Here is a 14,108-nt window from a genome sequence, read left to right on the forward strand (position 1 = left end):
CTTTGAGATCAAGTATATTAAGGGTAAGGAGAACATGATTGCAAATGCTCTTAGCAGGTGGATACAGGTAAATCATATAGAAACTATGAGCTCCATGGGACAAATTTATGGGATAGGATCTTGTAGGCAGGTCAGCAGGATGTCAAGTATATGGAGCTTAGACACAGATTGCAGTAGAGTACAGATACAGGTACATGTACATGTATAAGTACAGTGAGTGGTACAGGTACAAGTACAGGTCGGTGAATAGGATGTAGACTATTGTCTCATGACAGATGGATTGGTCAAGTTTACAGACAAGATATATGTGCCAGACAACAGTAAACTTAAGGTGATCTTGAGGGAGTTTCATGCAAAACCATATTCAGGTCACCTAGGCTATTAGAAGACATTGACAACAGTAAATAAGTTTTACTATTGGTCGAATTTGAAGAGAAATGTGGCAGATTTCGTAGCTAGGTGCTTGGATTGTCAACAGGTGAAGGCAAAGTGTAAGCATCCAGGTGGACTACTACAACCGATTCTGATTCCAAAGTGGAAATGGGAGGTCATTTCCATGGAATTTATCACAGGTTTACCAAGGACATCTAGAGAACATGATTCCATCACGGTCGTGGTAGACATGTTGACAAAGGTTACACACTTTAGTCCACTGAAGTCTACATACTCAGCAAATGATGTAGCACAAGTCTTCATCGGGGATGTGGTCAAATTGCATGGTGTTCTCAAAAAGATTGTGTCAGATAGGGATGCGAAGTTCACTTCCAAGTTTTGGAAGGAGTTGTTTGTAGGTTTGGGCACAAAGTTGGCCTTCAGTACGGTTTATCATCTGCAGATAGATCAACAGATTGAGAGGGTCAATAGGATATTCGAGGACATGCTTAGGATGTATGTGATGCATCAACAACAGAAGTGGGAATAGTATCTTCCAACGGTAGAGTTTGCTTACAACAATGGGTATCAGGAATATTTGAGGATGAGTCTATTTGAGGCCTTGTATGGGTGAAGTTGCAACACTCTCATTAGTTGGAGTGATCTAGTAAACAAGGTGTTGAATGGATTGGACATGTTGGCGGAAATGGAATAGGAAATGCAAGTAATCAAGAAGAATTTGAAAGCAGCACAGGATAGGCAGAAGAGCTATGCATTTCAGAACAAGTTGTTTAAGGATTTTCAGGTTGGGGAGTAAGTGTACTTGCGCATCAAACTGAAGAAGAACTCCTTGAGGATTAGATCATGTGCCAAGCTGACACCTCGGTTTTGTGGACCTTTCAGAATTCTTGAGAGGATTGGGCCAACAACCTATCGACTTGCACTACCTTCGGCAATGAAAGTCCATGATATTTTCCATGTGTCATTGCTTAAGAAGTATGTTAAAGATGTTGATCATGTGATTGACTGATCTGTATTACAGGTGGAGGCAAAAGGAGAATTCTAGTCAGAACCTCAATGCATTTTGTAGAGAAAGATACTCATGCTCCGGAACCTAACAATTGAGCTAGTTAAAGTGCAGTGGAAGCACTTTGGGCTTGATGAAGCTACATGGGAGATGGCAAATCAGATGTGGGCTATGTATCCTTCTTTATTCGTTGGTTGAGAAAATGTCTTGGTATATGTTTTGGTGTATGTACATATGTGTATGGATGTAAATACCACCATGAGATATGTTATAAAGCTCCAATAAGCGATATGGGTGTCATGTCATTATGGTTGTCATGTTGTTATGTTGGTTTGCTTCTCAGCATGTTGATCGTTGTAACTACTGCAACGAGTTAAGTTATAAAGCTCCATGGGCAGTATGTTTTGCTTACAATGGTCTTGTGGTTGTAGGTATCATTAAACATCGAGGATAGTGTTCCCCCAAGGGAGATTGTTATGTAACAACCCTAGTTAAAAATCCATGTAAAATTAATAAAGGTAAAATAAGACCTTGATCATGGGACACGTATTCCAAGAATAATGTTGGGCCAAAACATAGTGACGGGGATCACTTGTGGTTAATTAATGGCTAAGGAAATTGGAAAAGGCAATGACAAAGGCTTTAGAAAGACATGAGGCATATATTGGCATCTTATTTATGAAAATAATGGAAAATAGGAGAAACAGAAGCTAAAAGGTCATAGGTTGCACGTGAGGAGGAAAATGAAGGAAAATAATGGAAAATGAAGAAAATAGAGGCCTCATTGATAAAAAGGCTTATGAGGATCAGTTTGTAACCTTTTTCCAGTTAAGCTTTGGAGCTCTCTCTCTATTCTGTGTCTCTCATACTCTTGGACACTTAGATTTTCTCGAATCACTCTCGGAGGAGTGTGGCATACTTGGAGTTTTGCAGCAAGAAGGAAAAGGAAGAGCAAGAAAGTGCAAGAGGACATCGAGATCAGTAGCTACATCGAGTTTTTCTTGCAGGTGTCGAGTTGCATGTATGTTTTCCTCACTAGTTTTGGCATGCATGACATATGCATGTGGTTTCTTGGTTAAGAATTATCATTGGCATGGAGGATTGCCTGGATTGATAGTGGATTTGCCTAGCCTTGCCATTTCCTAGATAACCATGGTGTTGTGGGTTCATTTCCTTTTGTTTTCTGGTTGGTTCTCTTGTTTTATGGATGTGGGTTGAGTTATTAGTTATTGAAGCCTTGGTTGGACAAATACTTTGGAAGCTTTGTAACGACTTGGGTTGATTTAATAGTCCTGGAGCCTTGGTTGGACAAACGCTCTAGAGCCTTGTAATAGCTTGGGTTGAGTTATTAGTCTTGGAGCCTTGGTTGGACAAATGCTTTGGAGCCCTTGATGGGTTGAGTTACTAGTCCTAGAGTCTTGGTTGGATAAACACTCTGGAGCTTGACAACAATTGTGGGTTGAGTTACTAGCCTTGAAGCCTTGGTTGGAAAAACACTCTGGAGCCCAACAACAGTCGTGGGTTGAGTTATTAGTCTTGGAAGTCGGGTTGGAACAAACGCTCTGGAGCCCTGGACAAATTGGGTAGAGATCAATTTGGTGATGGTTAGTGATGTCCGAATGTGAGGTGGAATCATTGGTCGAGGGTTGAGGTGGTTTGGCCTTTGGAAGCCCTGGATGGTTTTGATTGATTTGTTTTATGAGATTCCACATTAATGCTTGGAATATGGCACGAAGGTGACTTGCTGAAAGAAATATTTGGTTCAACCTAGTCAGCACTCGGGTGGTTCGTCGAAGACCCATACCTGGTCGGCTTATGAAATCATCAATAAGAACTCTCTTTCTCCTTGGTACTTTATGGGTAAATATACTTGTTTATATGTGGCTTACATGGTTATTATTTCTTTGATATTTCTGTTGGTTATATGTTGGTTATGAATGAGTTTTATGACAGTGAAATGTATGGCTCTAATCGTGTTTTGGTTAATCATTGAATGTACAATGAATATGTGACTAAATAGATGGTAATGTAATTATTGTGGTGAGGCATCAATGCTTCTTAGTGATTCTTAGATAAGTATGAGACCCCTGTGCTCAGATCTGTTGTTTAAAATTGTAGAATGCATATTTGTGACATGTTTGACGAAATGCTTATCATGGCTAGTAGGGGTCCAGTCAAGTCCTTGTTTAAGTAATTACATTTGTATCATTATTCCACTATTATCTTTCATTTTTGGAAGTGTCATGGAGTTCTGGGCAGTGACCTGAGCCTTGGGCCTGAAAAAGTGGCACAAAATTCAGAGTCGTAGGCACATAACTGCTTGGGAAAGTCCCCAGTTGCAGGCATACCCATGCTGTGGGAGTGATTGGAGGGTCCCAGTCACACTCATGCCCATGTCATGGGAGCGATTGGGGGATTAATGCAGTAAAAAAGTTAGTTTGTCTCAGGGGCTAGTCACCTGGAAGGTTTGGATGGCTCCTGGGGGTTTTGTAGTAGGTCTAGAAGGTCTGTGTAGTGTGTCTCGTTGGTTACACTTCCTTAACTGACACATGGGGAGTTGAATCATATCATAGTAACTCTTCGTCACATGTTTACCCCGGTTGGCTGGTTACTTGGGTAGATGTGGGAGGAGGGTGTCATAGATCTAATAAAGAAACATAAGAAGATAACTAAAGTTCACAATCAATTATCAAGGTTAAGAAGAATTTGTTTCAGTAGCTACTCTACTACATTCTCCAACATATGTGCCTTAAGATGGTATTAATTAAATGATTCTTCTTGAGGCATACTATTCTTATTAGTCTGCTGATATGTCCTTGTACTTTGTTTTGAAAGTTTGTTAATGGGGGGTTGATCTTGTCCTCATTCTTTAAGCATTTCACACTTGGTCTCACTTATTTCTTTGCACTTGAAAGCGAAGAGTAATACACACACACACATGGTGGCAGTCGGGCCCACAAACTGGATGGGGCTCTTATCCCAAATGGTGTGAGGTCTAATTGAAACTTCACACTAGGGAGACCCCCTACTCTTGGTGGAACATTCTAGCTTGTTAACACCACTCCATTTGCTTTTCAAAAGCTACATATGCATTGAACTTATTTTTAACACTTAATTAACTCAAACACGCTCCTATTATTGATTGACTAAACATAAAATATTGATAACACTTTCATTTAAATTTCTTATCAATTTCTTTTACATAATTTATTTTTTTTCTTCTTGTTAACTTGTGGTTTAAGAAACGATGACCAAGGGGCATCAAAACTATCAAAATCAAAGAGTATCTAAGTTATCAAAATTACACAGGATCACACTTAACGTTGACCACACCATTGATTCTCATTGGACTCTAAATAGCCCAATACAATTTCATAAGAATGCATATTCTTTTTAACAAAAAAAATTCCCTATTTTTAGTTTTTTTACGGAAAATTTATTAATAATAACGAGAGAACGAAATATCTATACGTTATAGAATGACTCGAACAACGTTGCACTAAATTAAAAAAGCAAGTCAATGTATAAGTGGTAACTTAACATGAACGTGAGCGAATTAAAAAACTTATTGCGGAATTTTAAAAAGTAAGCTACCATTAGCGGTAAATTTACATGCAAATCGTTATCACCAAGAGAATTAAAAAGCATGCACAGCATAAGAGGTAGATTGACAATGGAATTAGCCTTTATTAGCGGTAAAATTACATGCAAATAGATTTTCATCAAGAGAATTAAAAAAGCATGCACGGAATAAGAGGTAAATTAACAATGGGATTAGTCTTTATCAAGAGAATTTGAAAGTTCCAATTTACTACCGGCCTCTATTCCATATGGGCTTCTGAAGGCTCTGGGGTTGGATTGAATTTAATGCTCGTAGGAGCAACTGGAACTGAAATCCAAGCAAGATCATCCAGGTAAGATCAGCAAGAGTGCCCTATCAAAATCAAAGGTTAAGGAAATAGCGAATCGAAGAGGAGAAACAAATTTGTGAGGTGAGAGGAATCCCAACACAGGAGAATGCTGGGTTGAATTAAAATCCAAAGCGGACCCTCCAACCGTCACCGTAGCACGTATTTTAAAAGAAATGTAGAAAGGGGTAGAAAAGGGGGAAAATTAAGCACCGAAGCATGTTTATTCACATTTTCACAATACCCAGCTCTGTTCCTTCCTGACCCACTTCATATTTCTTGATTTCTTGCGCTGAGTTAGATTTAATAACCAATTAATCACGTTGTGTCTTTCAGCGCAGAGGTTCGCAGGGTCAGAGATTGAGATATTTGTGATCAATGAAGCATGATGGAGAAGAAGAGGTTCGCAGGGTCAGAGATTGAGAATTCGTGATCAATGAAGCATGATGGAGAAGAAGAGCACGAGAGAAACCTAAATTGTATTGGTGCAGGGATTGCATTGCGCAGGAATCCCAATCATAAATATTTCTGAGTGTGATGCGTGAATGGTTAATGCATGCGGGGAGATGAAAGGGGGCAGGAATCCCAATCATACAAATTTCTGAGTGTGAGGCGTGAATGGTTAATGCATGTGGGGAGATGAAAGGGCGATCTGTGAAGAAGGGACCATCATGAACGGAGGATTGGGTCAGCGCTCGAACAGTACTGGATCACTTCAATGGCTTCAACAGCAGCAAAGTATTGTAATATCTTCATGCACTCCTCTCCATCCGAGAAAAATAGGCAAGGTGGGTGTCAGTCCGTGCCCCAGGGAGAGATTAGGTGTCTGGATCTGCAGAACTGCTAGTAGGAGGAAGGCTGGAATGGCTTTGCTGGTATTGGTTTCACTACTTGTATTCATCTCCTTCTTGTTCACTCTCAATAAAGGTATGGATGATTATGAGCTTTTGTACTATAATTTGACTGATTTATGCTTTTACCCAAACCACAATGCACCACACTGGGGATTCGTCACTTGGGTTTCTCTGCATTTGTTTGATGACATGTGAAATGGGTAGTTGTTTCAATTTGACTTAATCAGAGCGATTTCATCGATCTGGATAAAATTAGGCAGTAGATTGGTTGAAATAGTGTCTTTGGGATCAATCTCACATTGGTGACGAGTAGGCTGTGATGGGTAGTCTCAAATCAAATGGATCTGGATAGCAAAATGCTTCGGGATGGGTAGAATATCTGGAAAATGTTTAGGTTTAGTTCTTATTTTAAGACTTAGATTGCATGATGAATTTTTAAACAGTTACTGGTAAACTGTGTTTCAGACGGAGATGAATTGGGATTGGATGTTCCGGGCAGATATCCGGCCACGGTCTCCATGACGATCATCGCTAGTCGACAGAGTCCGGTCGGTCACCCAGGCCATCCCATTGGTTCGCCTAAATCAGCAAAGCTAGGGATTCCTATTGAAGTCAATAATACTTCTTCTGTTATGCCGTTACCCAGAAATAAGAGTACGATCCAGCTTCCAGTTACTTCCCTTCCATCAGGCCATCCATGCCAACACTTCTCTCTACCACCTCCTCCTGCTGACAAGAAACGAACAGGACCTCGGCGTAAGTTACAGTCTTTACTTTTAAAAGCATGTAGTTGGAATCAGATGAATGGCAAACAAAGTGAGCAATTGTGTGACAGCTTTTATATTTTTCAAATTGAGGAAAGCATGCATTTCGCTGCCAAATTTTTATCTTTTTGAATTTACACAGACTTCTGTGTTAGTTGTTGGATGCTTATATATATATTTTTTTCTTACAGCATGCCCAGTTTGCTACCTACCGGTTGAGAAGGCAATACAGCTCATGCCTGCCATTCCTTCCGATATTCCTATTATCAATAATTTAACATATGTTACAGAGCGGGTATCTGCCATGGCAACTCATGGGAATGGGGGTTCTGACTTTGGGGGCTACCCAACATTAAAGCAGCGGGAAGATTATTTCAACATACGAGAGTCTATGCATGTGCACTGCGGGTAAGCTTCTGCTTTTTCCACTTGGTATCTAGAGAATGTAAAATAACTGCTTGCTTTGGATGGGTTCATAGCATCCGATTATGTAGGTTGAAGTATCAATGGAGCTTGAAGACACTGAACAGTTAGTTATTATGAAGGATTAAAATGACTTGGTGCTGTTGGACATTATTGCAGATTTGCAAAAGGAAGTACACCAGGCAATGCAACTGGGTTTGATATTGACAAAAAGGATCTCTTCGATATGGCGCAGTGCCATGGGATTGTTGTTGCTTCAGCCATATTTGGTATATCTCTCCATTGGAGAGTATTTTAACTTGGTTATTAATTGCGTGTAGCCTAAAGAAACTTCATATATAGTGCTTATGGTTAATACGTATTCTATGTCATGTCAGGCAACTATGATGAGTTACAACAGCCAAAAAATATTAGTGAGAAAGCAAAACGAGACATCTGCTTTTTCATGTTTATTGATGAGGAAACAGAATCCTTCTTAAGGAAAACTTCTGCCTTGGATGATTCAAAGAGGATTGGATTGTGGAGAATTGTGGTTGTTCATAACCTTCCTTATCCTGATTCACGACGCAATGGAAAGGTATGGCCTCTTGTGTTCCCTTGCGTGCAATAAATAATCAATAATTCTTACTGATCATATAAAGAATATAATGGCACGTTTGAAGTTCAGTGAAAGAGGAAAACAATGTGTAGGACAATGGCATGAAGCCAGTCAGAGTTTTGGCCATTTATTAACCTGTACATTGCTACTAGATATCCCTTGTATTAAGACTGTTGAAACTTGAAACACACAAAAATTATCAAGCTGGAAGCAAAATGGCAGGTTATATCATGTCTAAAGACTAAAGAAAGGTTGTGTTTTCTACATTAGGTTATTCTTGTTTGCATATTCGATTTTTATTAGTCTGAGAGGTTGTTGTTACTGATTTTTAAGATATTGCATACAGTTGACTCTCAAATGGATGTTCTCTCTCATCATAGAGTACAACGTCATTTTCTGTTTTAGAATTTAGTACCAGTGAAATTTTGAACTTGGATTGTATGAGGCCGATTCGGATCACCTCTATGAGAATGAGATTTGCCCTCATATTTGTTGCCTTTTAAAGGGCATCTCATTTCAAAGCTACTTGGACAATGGATGGGATTGAATAGTCCCCTTGTAGAAAGACCTTTTTTAAATTTTATGCGGCTGAGCCATGAAATAGTGGTCTTAATATATTTTTCAGGAAGCTTGGTCACTTTATACTTTGTCTCTTAATTCTACATATGTATGTGTCTCTTTGAAGAAGGCTTCTTCTTTTTTCTGGACTCTATAGAGGCAGAGCGTATAAGTACCTTCTTTGAAGTTTGGGATCTAGTTATCGTTTCTTCTGTTGTTGTTTATGATTTTAGAAGCTCTTTTTTTGGAAGTGAGTAGAAACTTGTGTCATTTGAAAGATTCTGATAAGTGTATTTCTTCATCCTCAAGTGGTTTTAGATTAGCAGTATTAGATCCTTGTTATCAATTACAAGTTAAAATTTCTTTCCTATTCATACATGTTCATCTATGTATAACTATAGATATGTTGATTACCTGTTCATTGGAATTTTGAAAGTGTGGTTTCGAAAATCCATTCCATTTCCAAAACTTACCCATTTTCCTGCTTCCAATTATAATGAGCAATAAAATGTGCTATTGGCGACAATAAAATCCTTTGTTACCTTCATAATAGTGTGAGTAAACCTACTCTTTGAGAATGTTTCCCAGGACAGTTTGCACCACTAACTCAAACTGATGTAGCTCATCTTCCAACTCTTCCTCTAGAAGCATGGAAAACATAGTAACTCTTTTGTTTTCTTTAAGAAATCACTTAATAATTTCACAGTTTTTATCCATTCCACCTTACTTTCTGATTTGATTCTGGCTTCTTTCACATTGAAACACACACTTGGGAATTTTGCCACCACTGTTTTCCTAGAGTTGTTTTAACGTTCTTTAATATGGCAACTCTTTTGTTCTGCTCTATTACTGTATTGGTTTAACGTTGTAAATCAATTTCAGGGTTTAAATGGGTTTAAGATTCAAGAACTGAAACTATAGATATCCATTTTCTAATATAGAAAGTGGGTTTTCTTGAGAGGCAAACCTTAGATATTATAGGGCATAGATATTCAAGAAGTCCTCCAGAAGGTCTCAAACCCTTTGGTTGGAAGGGTCTGTAAATACAAATGAAGGTATGCTTGAAACAGAGTTTTACTTTCCTGCTGCAAATGATATTCCATAAAATGGGTTTCTTATAATGCTTGCAATACACTAAAGAAGGTTGCAACTCATATTCTTCATTATAGATGAGAAGCAAGCCATAATTTGTTGCACATCTTTTAGCCTTCATATATATCAATTGATCTATGTTGACCCCAACCCAACATGAGTGTGTAAGTATTACCTATAATCAAGCATCACATTGATAAATGGAAACAGAGATTAGGGGGTCAAATATACTACATCCTTTTGTGGAGATCACTGATATTATGGGATGGATTTTATAGACAACCACAACCTATGTCTGAGTTATCATTGAATGCACCTTTCTAAGTTTCTTGATGTACTGTTCTGTTATGAATCTGTAATTTGTTATGAAGTACAACGAGTGAAATTTTATTTTGGTCTACATAAAAAGCTTTCTTTAACTACTAATAAACAATATTTACTTAACCTTTACGCAAGAAAAAGGTAGGCCATGTGTGCAGCCTCCACCAGCATTGGATGTATAAAAGAAACTCAAAAAGTGGGCTAGCTACAGGCCAAAACATCTGATACATATAGCCACAACCAAACAAATTTCTAGAATATCCAAAGATCCAAAAAAGCAACAATCATAAGGTCGAACACTGAAAAAGAAAGGCTAAATAATGAAGCCAACTACTGATTGTGGCTCATCATGATCTTTGGGGCTGGTCCTCAACCAATAACCTAAGGGTTCACATTAGCCATAGGTTTCTCCCAACCATGATTTGTTGGCTTGAAGTGTTGTGGAGTCTCCAAATGACCAGTGCTATAAATGAAAAATTGTCATTGTGTAGTGGAAGGGTGTGAATTGCCTTGTTTTCCTGCCTCTCACAATTTTTTTCACTAGCCTTGTGGTGCACTCTGTTGTCTCCAGGGTGTTAGTGGGATGATTGGGCATGAAAGGGGCCAGGTGGTTCCTTGCTCATATTGGAGTGGGCCCCACCCCAAATTTTCTAATAGCTATTGTAAATTCACCATTTCCATTTGAATCTTCTGCACTTGCATTGTGATTTGCAAGAATATGCTTGCACAAATTAGTGCACTGTTCACCACGAGAAAGTTCATGAAGGCTCTATATTATTAAGTACTACTTACTTGAGTTTCCTTTATAGAATAAAACACTTAACAAGTTTCCAAGTAAAATGGAACTCTATATCCCAAGGAAGATATTGACAACACATTGACTCTACTTACGCCCAAGTGAACTTGGTTAATGACAAACTTGTAACGAGCATTTCAAGGTTTTGGCTTGCTCATATTGGTGACAACAAAGGTTTTGGACTCCTAGTTACATTAGTTATTTATCTATGGGTGGACCCCCCACACTAAAGTCTGAATGAAAAAACTTTCTTTGGTTCTAGTGCTAGCTTCCAAAGGCCTCATCATTGAAAGAGGTAGGTTTTTCGCGTGGACTTGACTTGCAAAATCTTGTTCAAACAACCCTCGAGCAAAGGCTTAGCATAGAGACACTTGTAGCCAAAAGTGAGCTTATATTTTATGAAAACTATATGGTGCTTGTTTTGCCAGTCTTGCACCAGGCTTGGGGTGATTGCAAGCCTAAATTGAGGAAGAGAGTGTCTGCGATTAGTGTGTGAACTCATTCTAGCCTAATCTTTTTAGGCCCGGCCAATTTTAAGTTACTAGAGCTCTCACTGTGGAAGCCAAACCCTTGTTTGATTGTCCAACAAATCATTGGCCCTAGAATCCTAGTTACAAGAACTAGGGTGTTTTGATCGATAGGTTTCCTTCATTCTACAACAAGGGGGGCCACCATATGCAATGATCAGTGAAACATACACTTGATTGTAAGGAGAGATCTCTCCATAACAAAAAAGGTCCAATGGCCTCTAAAGCCTATCATGCACCTTGAACCACAATGTGCCAATACATTTTACTTGAGTAGAAGTAGTGATCAGTGTCTTCAAACATATATGTTGGTGGGATTATTTGCCTAGCCTTGGTTTATGCACTATCGAAGAAAAACTTCCAAAGCATGCTTTCTGGTCATGGATTGAACTTGTGTTAAAATGTGCAACTTGGACCAAATTCCACTTTGGTTAGCTCATTGGCCTAAGATGATTATTGGACAAATTACTCTTTTCGAGAGGACGAAAATTGACTGTGGAAGCACTAAATTTGGACAAGGAGAAATATGTTTTTTATGTCAAGCCCACAAGAGCACATTTGGTCAAGGTTGGCTTGGGGTCAAATTAGAGAAATTGATCCCCCTCCAACGCATATAAATAAAATAGACTCTCAACCTCATTTGGCACATCACTCACACATCATTCTCTCTCCTCGTCTGATTGGTTCGTACATCTGAGGCAACTGTTCTTCGACACGTGCAAATTCTTGGAGTTGTTTTGACCTGCGTTGACTTTCTGTTTTGAGGAGACTTTGACCAACATTGACTTTTGGACTTTGAAGGGATTGTTTGACTGCATTTTGACCAAGGAAGGATCTGTCCTAGCACACCGCCTTATATGGTACAAAAACCAAAGCAAGAGGAGCTATTTGACTAGGTTTGACCGCATTCTTGGAGGATTGCTTTGACCGTAGGGTGACTTCATCATTTGACCAGGTTTGATTGCCATTTTGTTAATTGTTTTTGTTGCTGTTTGACCACTAAGGAAGGTCGAGTATCCTTGACTTTGACCAAGCTCAAGAGGTGCCGTTTGACTGCTCCATTGATCGTTGTCTGTTGTTTGGTTACGGCAAGTTGACTTCTTTTGACTTTTTAGAATTGCAGACCTTCATCAAGCTGATCAAATTTGACCTCATCAAACCCATTTGTCAATCTTTTTTCTCAACCCTTTGCACCACTACTTCCCAAAATTGTTTGGAGAAGAATGAACATGAAAACTTCACTCCATTGAATCTAGGACCACCCTTGGGTTGCAAGGCAGTTTGACATTGGGCATTAGCTTTGCCAAGAGCTTTGAGTTTTGAGCCAATGAATGCTTGTGCTTGATGCTAACAAGAAGGTATGCAAAGTTCCAAACATTCAATTGTTTTGTCCCAAGAGATTTTCTCCTCCATCCTAGTATGGAAGGAGTTGTTGGCCAAATGGCCATTCAAAAACTTCATTGTTTTAGGATTAGGAAGTGGGATTTGCTTAATTAGATCCATACCAACTTCGCAACCATTACATACAAGGTCAACATGAGTGGGTAGCATTGTATATTAGAGTGAAACAAACCGCCGTCCTTAAACTTTTGTTTGTTGATGGACATGCAAGTGGAGGCCTTGACAAATGTTTGAACAACTCTAATAAAATGTATTGAAGGAAGGCCTTCTGACTTGTGCCTTAGCCAGTAAAGATTTTAAATTGTCTTTCTCTAACATGAATGCGAATTCATAAGTTAGAATTCAGTTGTGATGAATTGATTTCTAGTTCCATTGGAATGGTCATCAATAGATTGCATGCGTAGTGTTGGGGCTTCAGTTCGTTGGAGTTTTCTTCAATTAGACTACCGGATGAGGTGGCAGAGACAAGTCCAATGAGGACAAGTTAAGACTACAGGGACAAGTTCAGTTAGGATGAGTTAAGACTTCAGAGACAATTGAAGAGAGGACGAGTTAAGTCCTCAGTTAACTAAGTTTACAACTAGAGGAAATCAAGGAGCAACTCGAGCCAGTTAATTGAGAGCTAATCCAAGTGTAATTGAGACTTGCTCTAGTTAATTGGCAAAAGGAACTCGTTGCACATGTGTGAACAACCATTCGAACTTGGCCTCCTTGAATGCATTGAAGATCTATTGAGACACAAGAGGACGAAGGCACAATGTTGGATAATTCTTGTTGGCAGAGCGCATTGATTGAGGAGCAAAGATCATAGTTTGAAGAGAAAGCCTATACTAGTTTTCAGTAGGAAACATTTGTGTGCAGGCCGATATAAAGAGGCAGGGCCGAGAGCATCTTCTCAAGTTCAAGACTAGTGATCAAGGAGCAGGCCGGGAACAATTGTGGGGCTGAGATTTGTGAGAGCCTTCTTAGAGGTTATTTACTGGTTGCAGTAACAACATACTAAATTTATAAAAGATCTATTTGCTCAAGAAACAATCAATAAAAGCCCACGACAATGAATGCAGGTTTTCCCATTTGGGTTTCCTAGGTAAAACACTGGTGTCAAATTTGTGTGTGCATGTGTTTTTATCTCAACTATTTTCCACTGCATGTTGAATGTTAATAAACTCTGTATCTTGGTAAAAGTTAAACTTGGTTTTAGTTTTCAGTTGCCTTGATTTTTCAGTAAATTCATCTATAAGTAGTTGTAGAGTTTTAAGAAAATTAACAATCAGCATGAGTGGGAGCATTGTATGATTGAGTGAAACAAACCACCATCCGTAGACTTTCGTTTGTTGATGGACATGCAAGCATAGGCCTTGACAAATGTTTGAACAACTCCAATAAAAAAGAGGCTCACGACCTTTATCATTAAAATTATAGAAGACCACTTACTTTGGTCATAAGCCTTCTTGAATTCGATCTTAA

General features: G+C 38.9%; 1 protein-coding gene across 5 annotated transcripts in view; it reads left to right on the forward strand.

The window, feature by feature from the left end:
* The first annotated feature begins 5,169 nt into the window (after positions 1-5,169).
* Positions 5,170-14,108, forward strand: part of LOC149237329 (strawberry notch protein (DUF616)) — a 103,505-nt gene continuing 94,566 nt past the window's right edge. Inside the window, exons 1-6 of one of the 5 annotated variants that reach the window (XM_089372628.1) lie at positions 5,170-5,313; positions 5,644-6,234; positions 6,627-6,917; positions 7,117-7,333; positions 7,508-7,617; positions 7,726-7,925. In XM_089372628.1, the coding sequence (XP_089228754.1) occupies positions 5,937-6,234; positions 6,627-6,917; positions 7,117-7,333; positions 7,508-7,617; positions 7,726-7,925 (1,116 nt within the window). In that variant the 5' untranslated portion in view covers positions 5,170-5,313; positions 5,644-5,936. The other 4 variants (XM_089372631.1, XM_089372630.1, XM_089372632.1 and 1 more) reach the window with 4 other exon arrangements.

The sequence above is a fragment of the Pinus tabuliformis genome, chromosome 8 (genome assembly GCF_031772625.1).
Source record: "Pinus tabuliformis cultivar Carrire ecotype Pingquan chromosome 8, CPIR1, whole genome shotgun sequence".
Taxonomy (NCBI): domain Eukaryota; kingdom Viridiplantae; phylum Streptophyta; class Pinopsida; order Pinales; family Pinaceae; genus Pinus; species Pinus tabuliformis.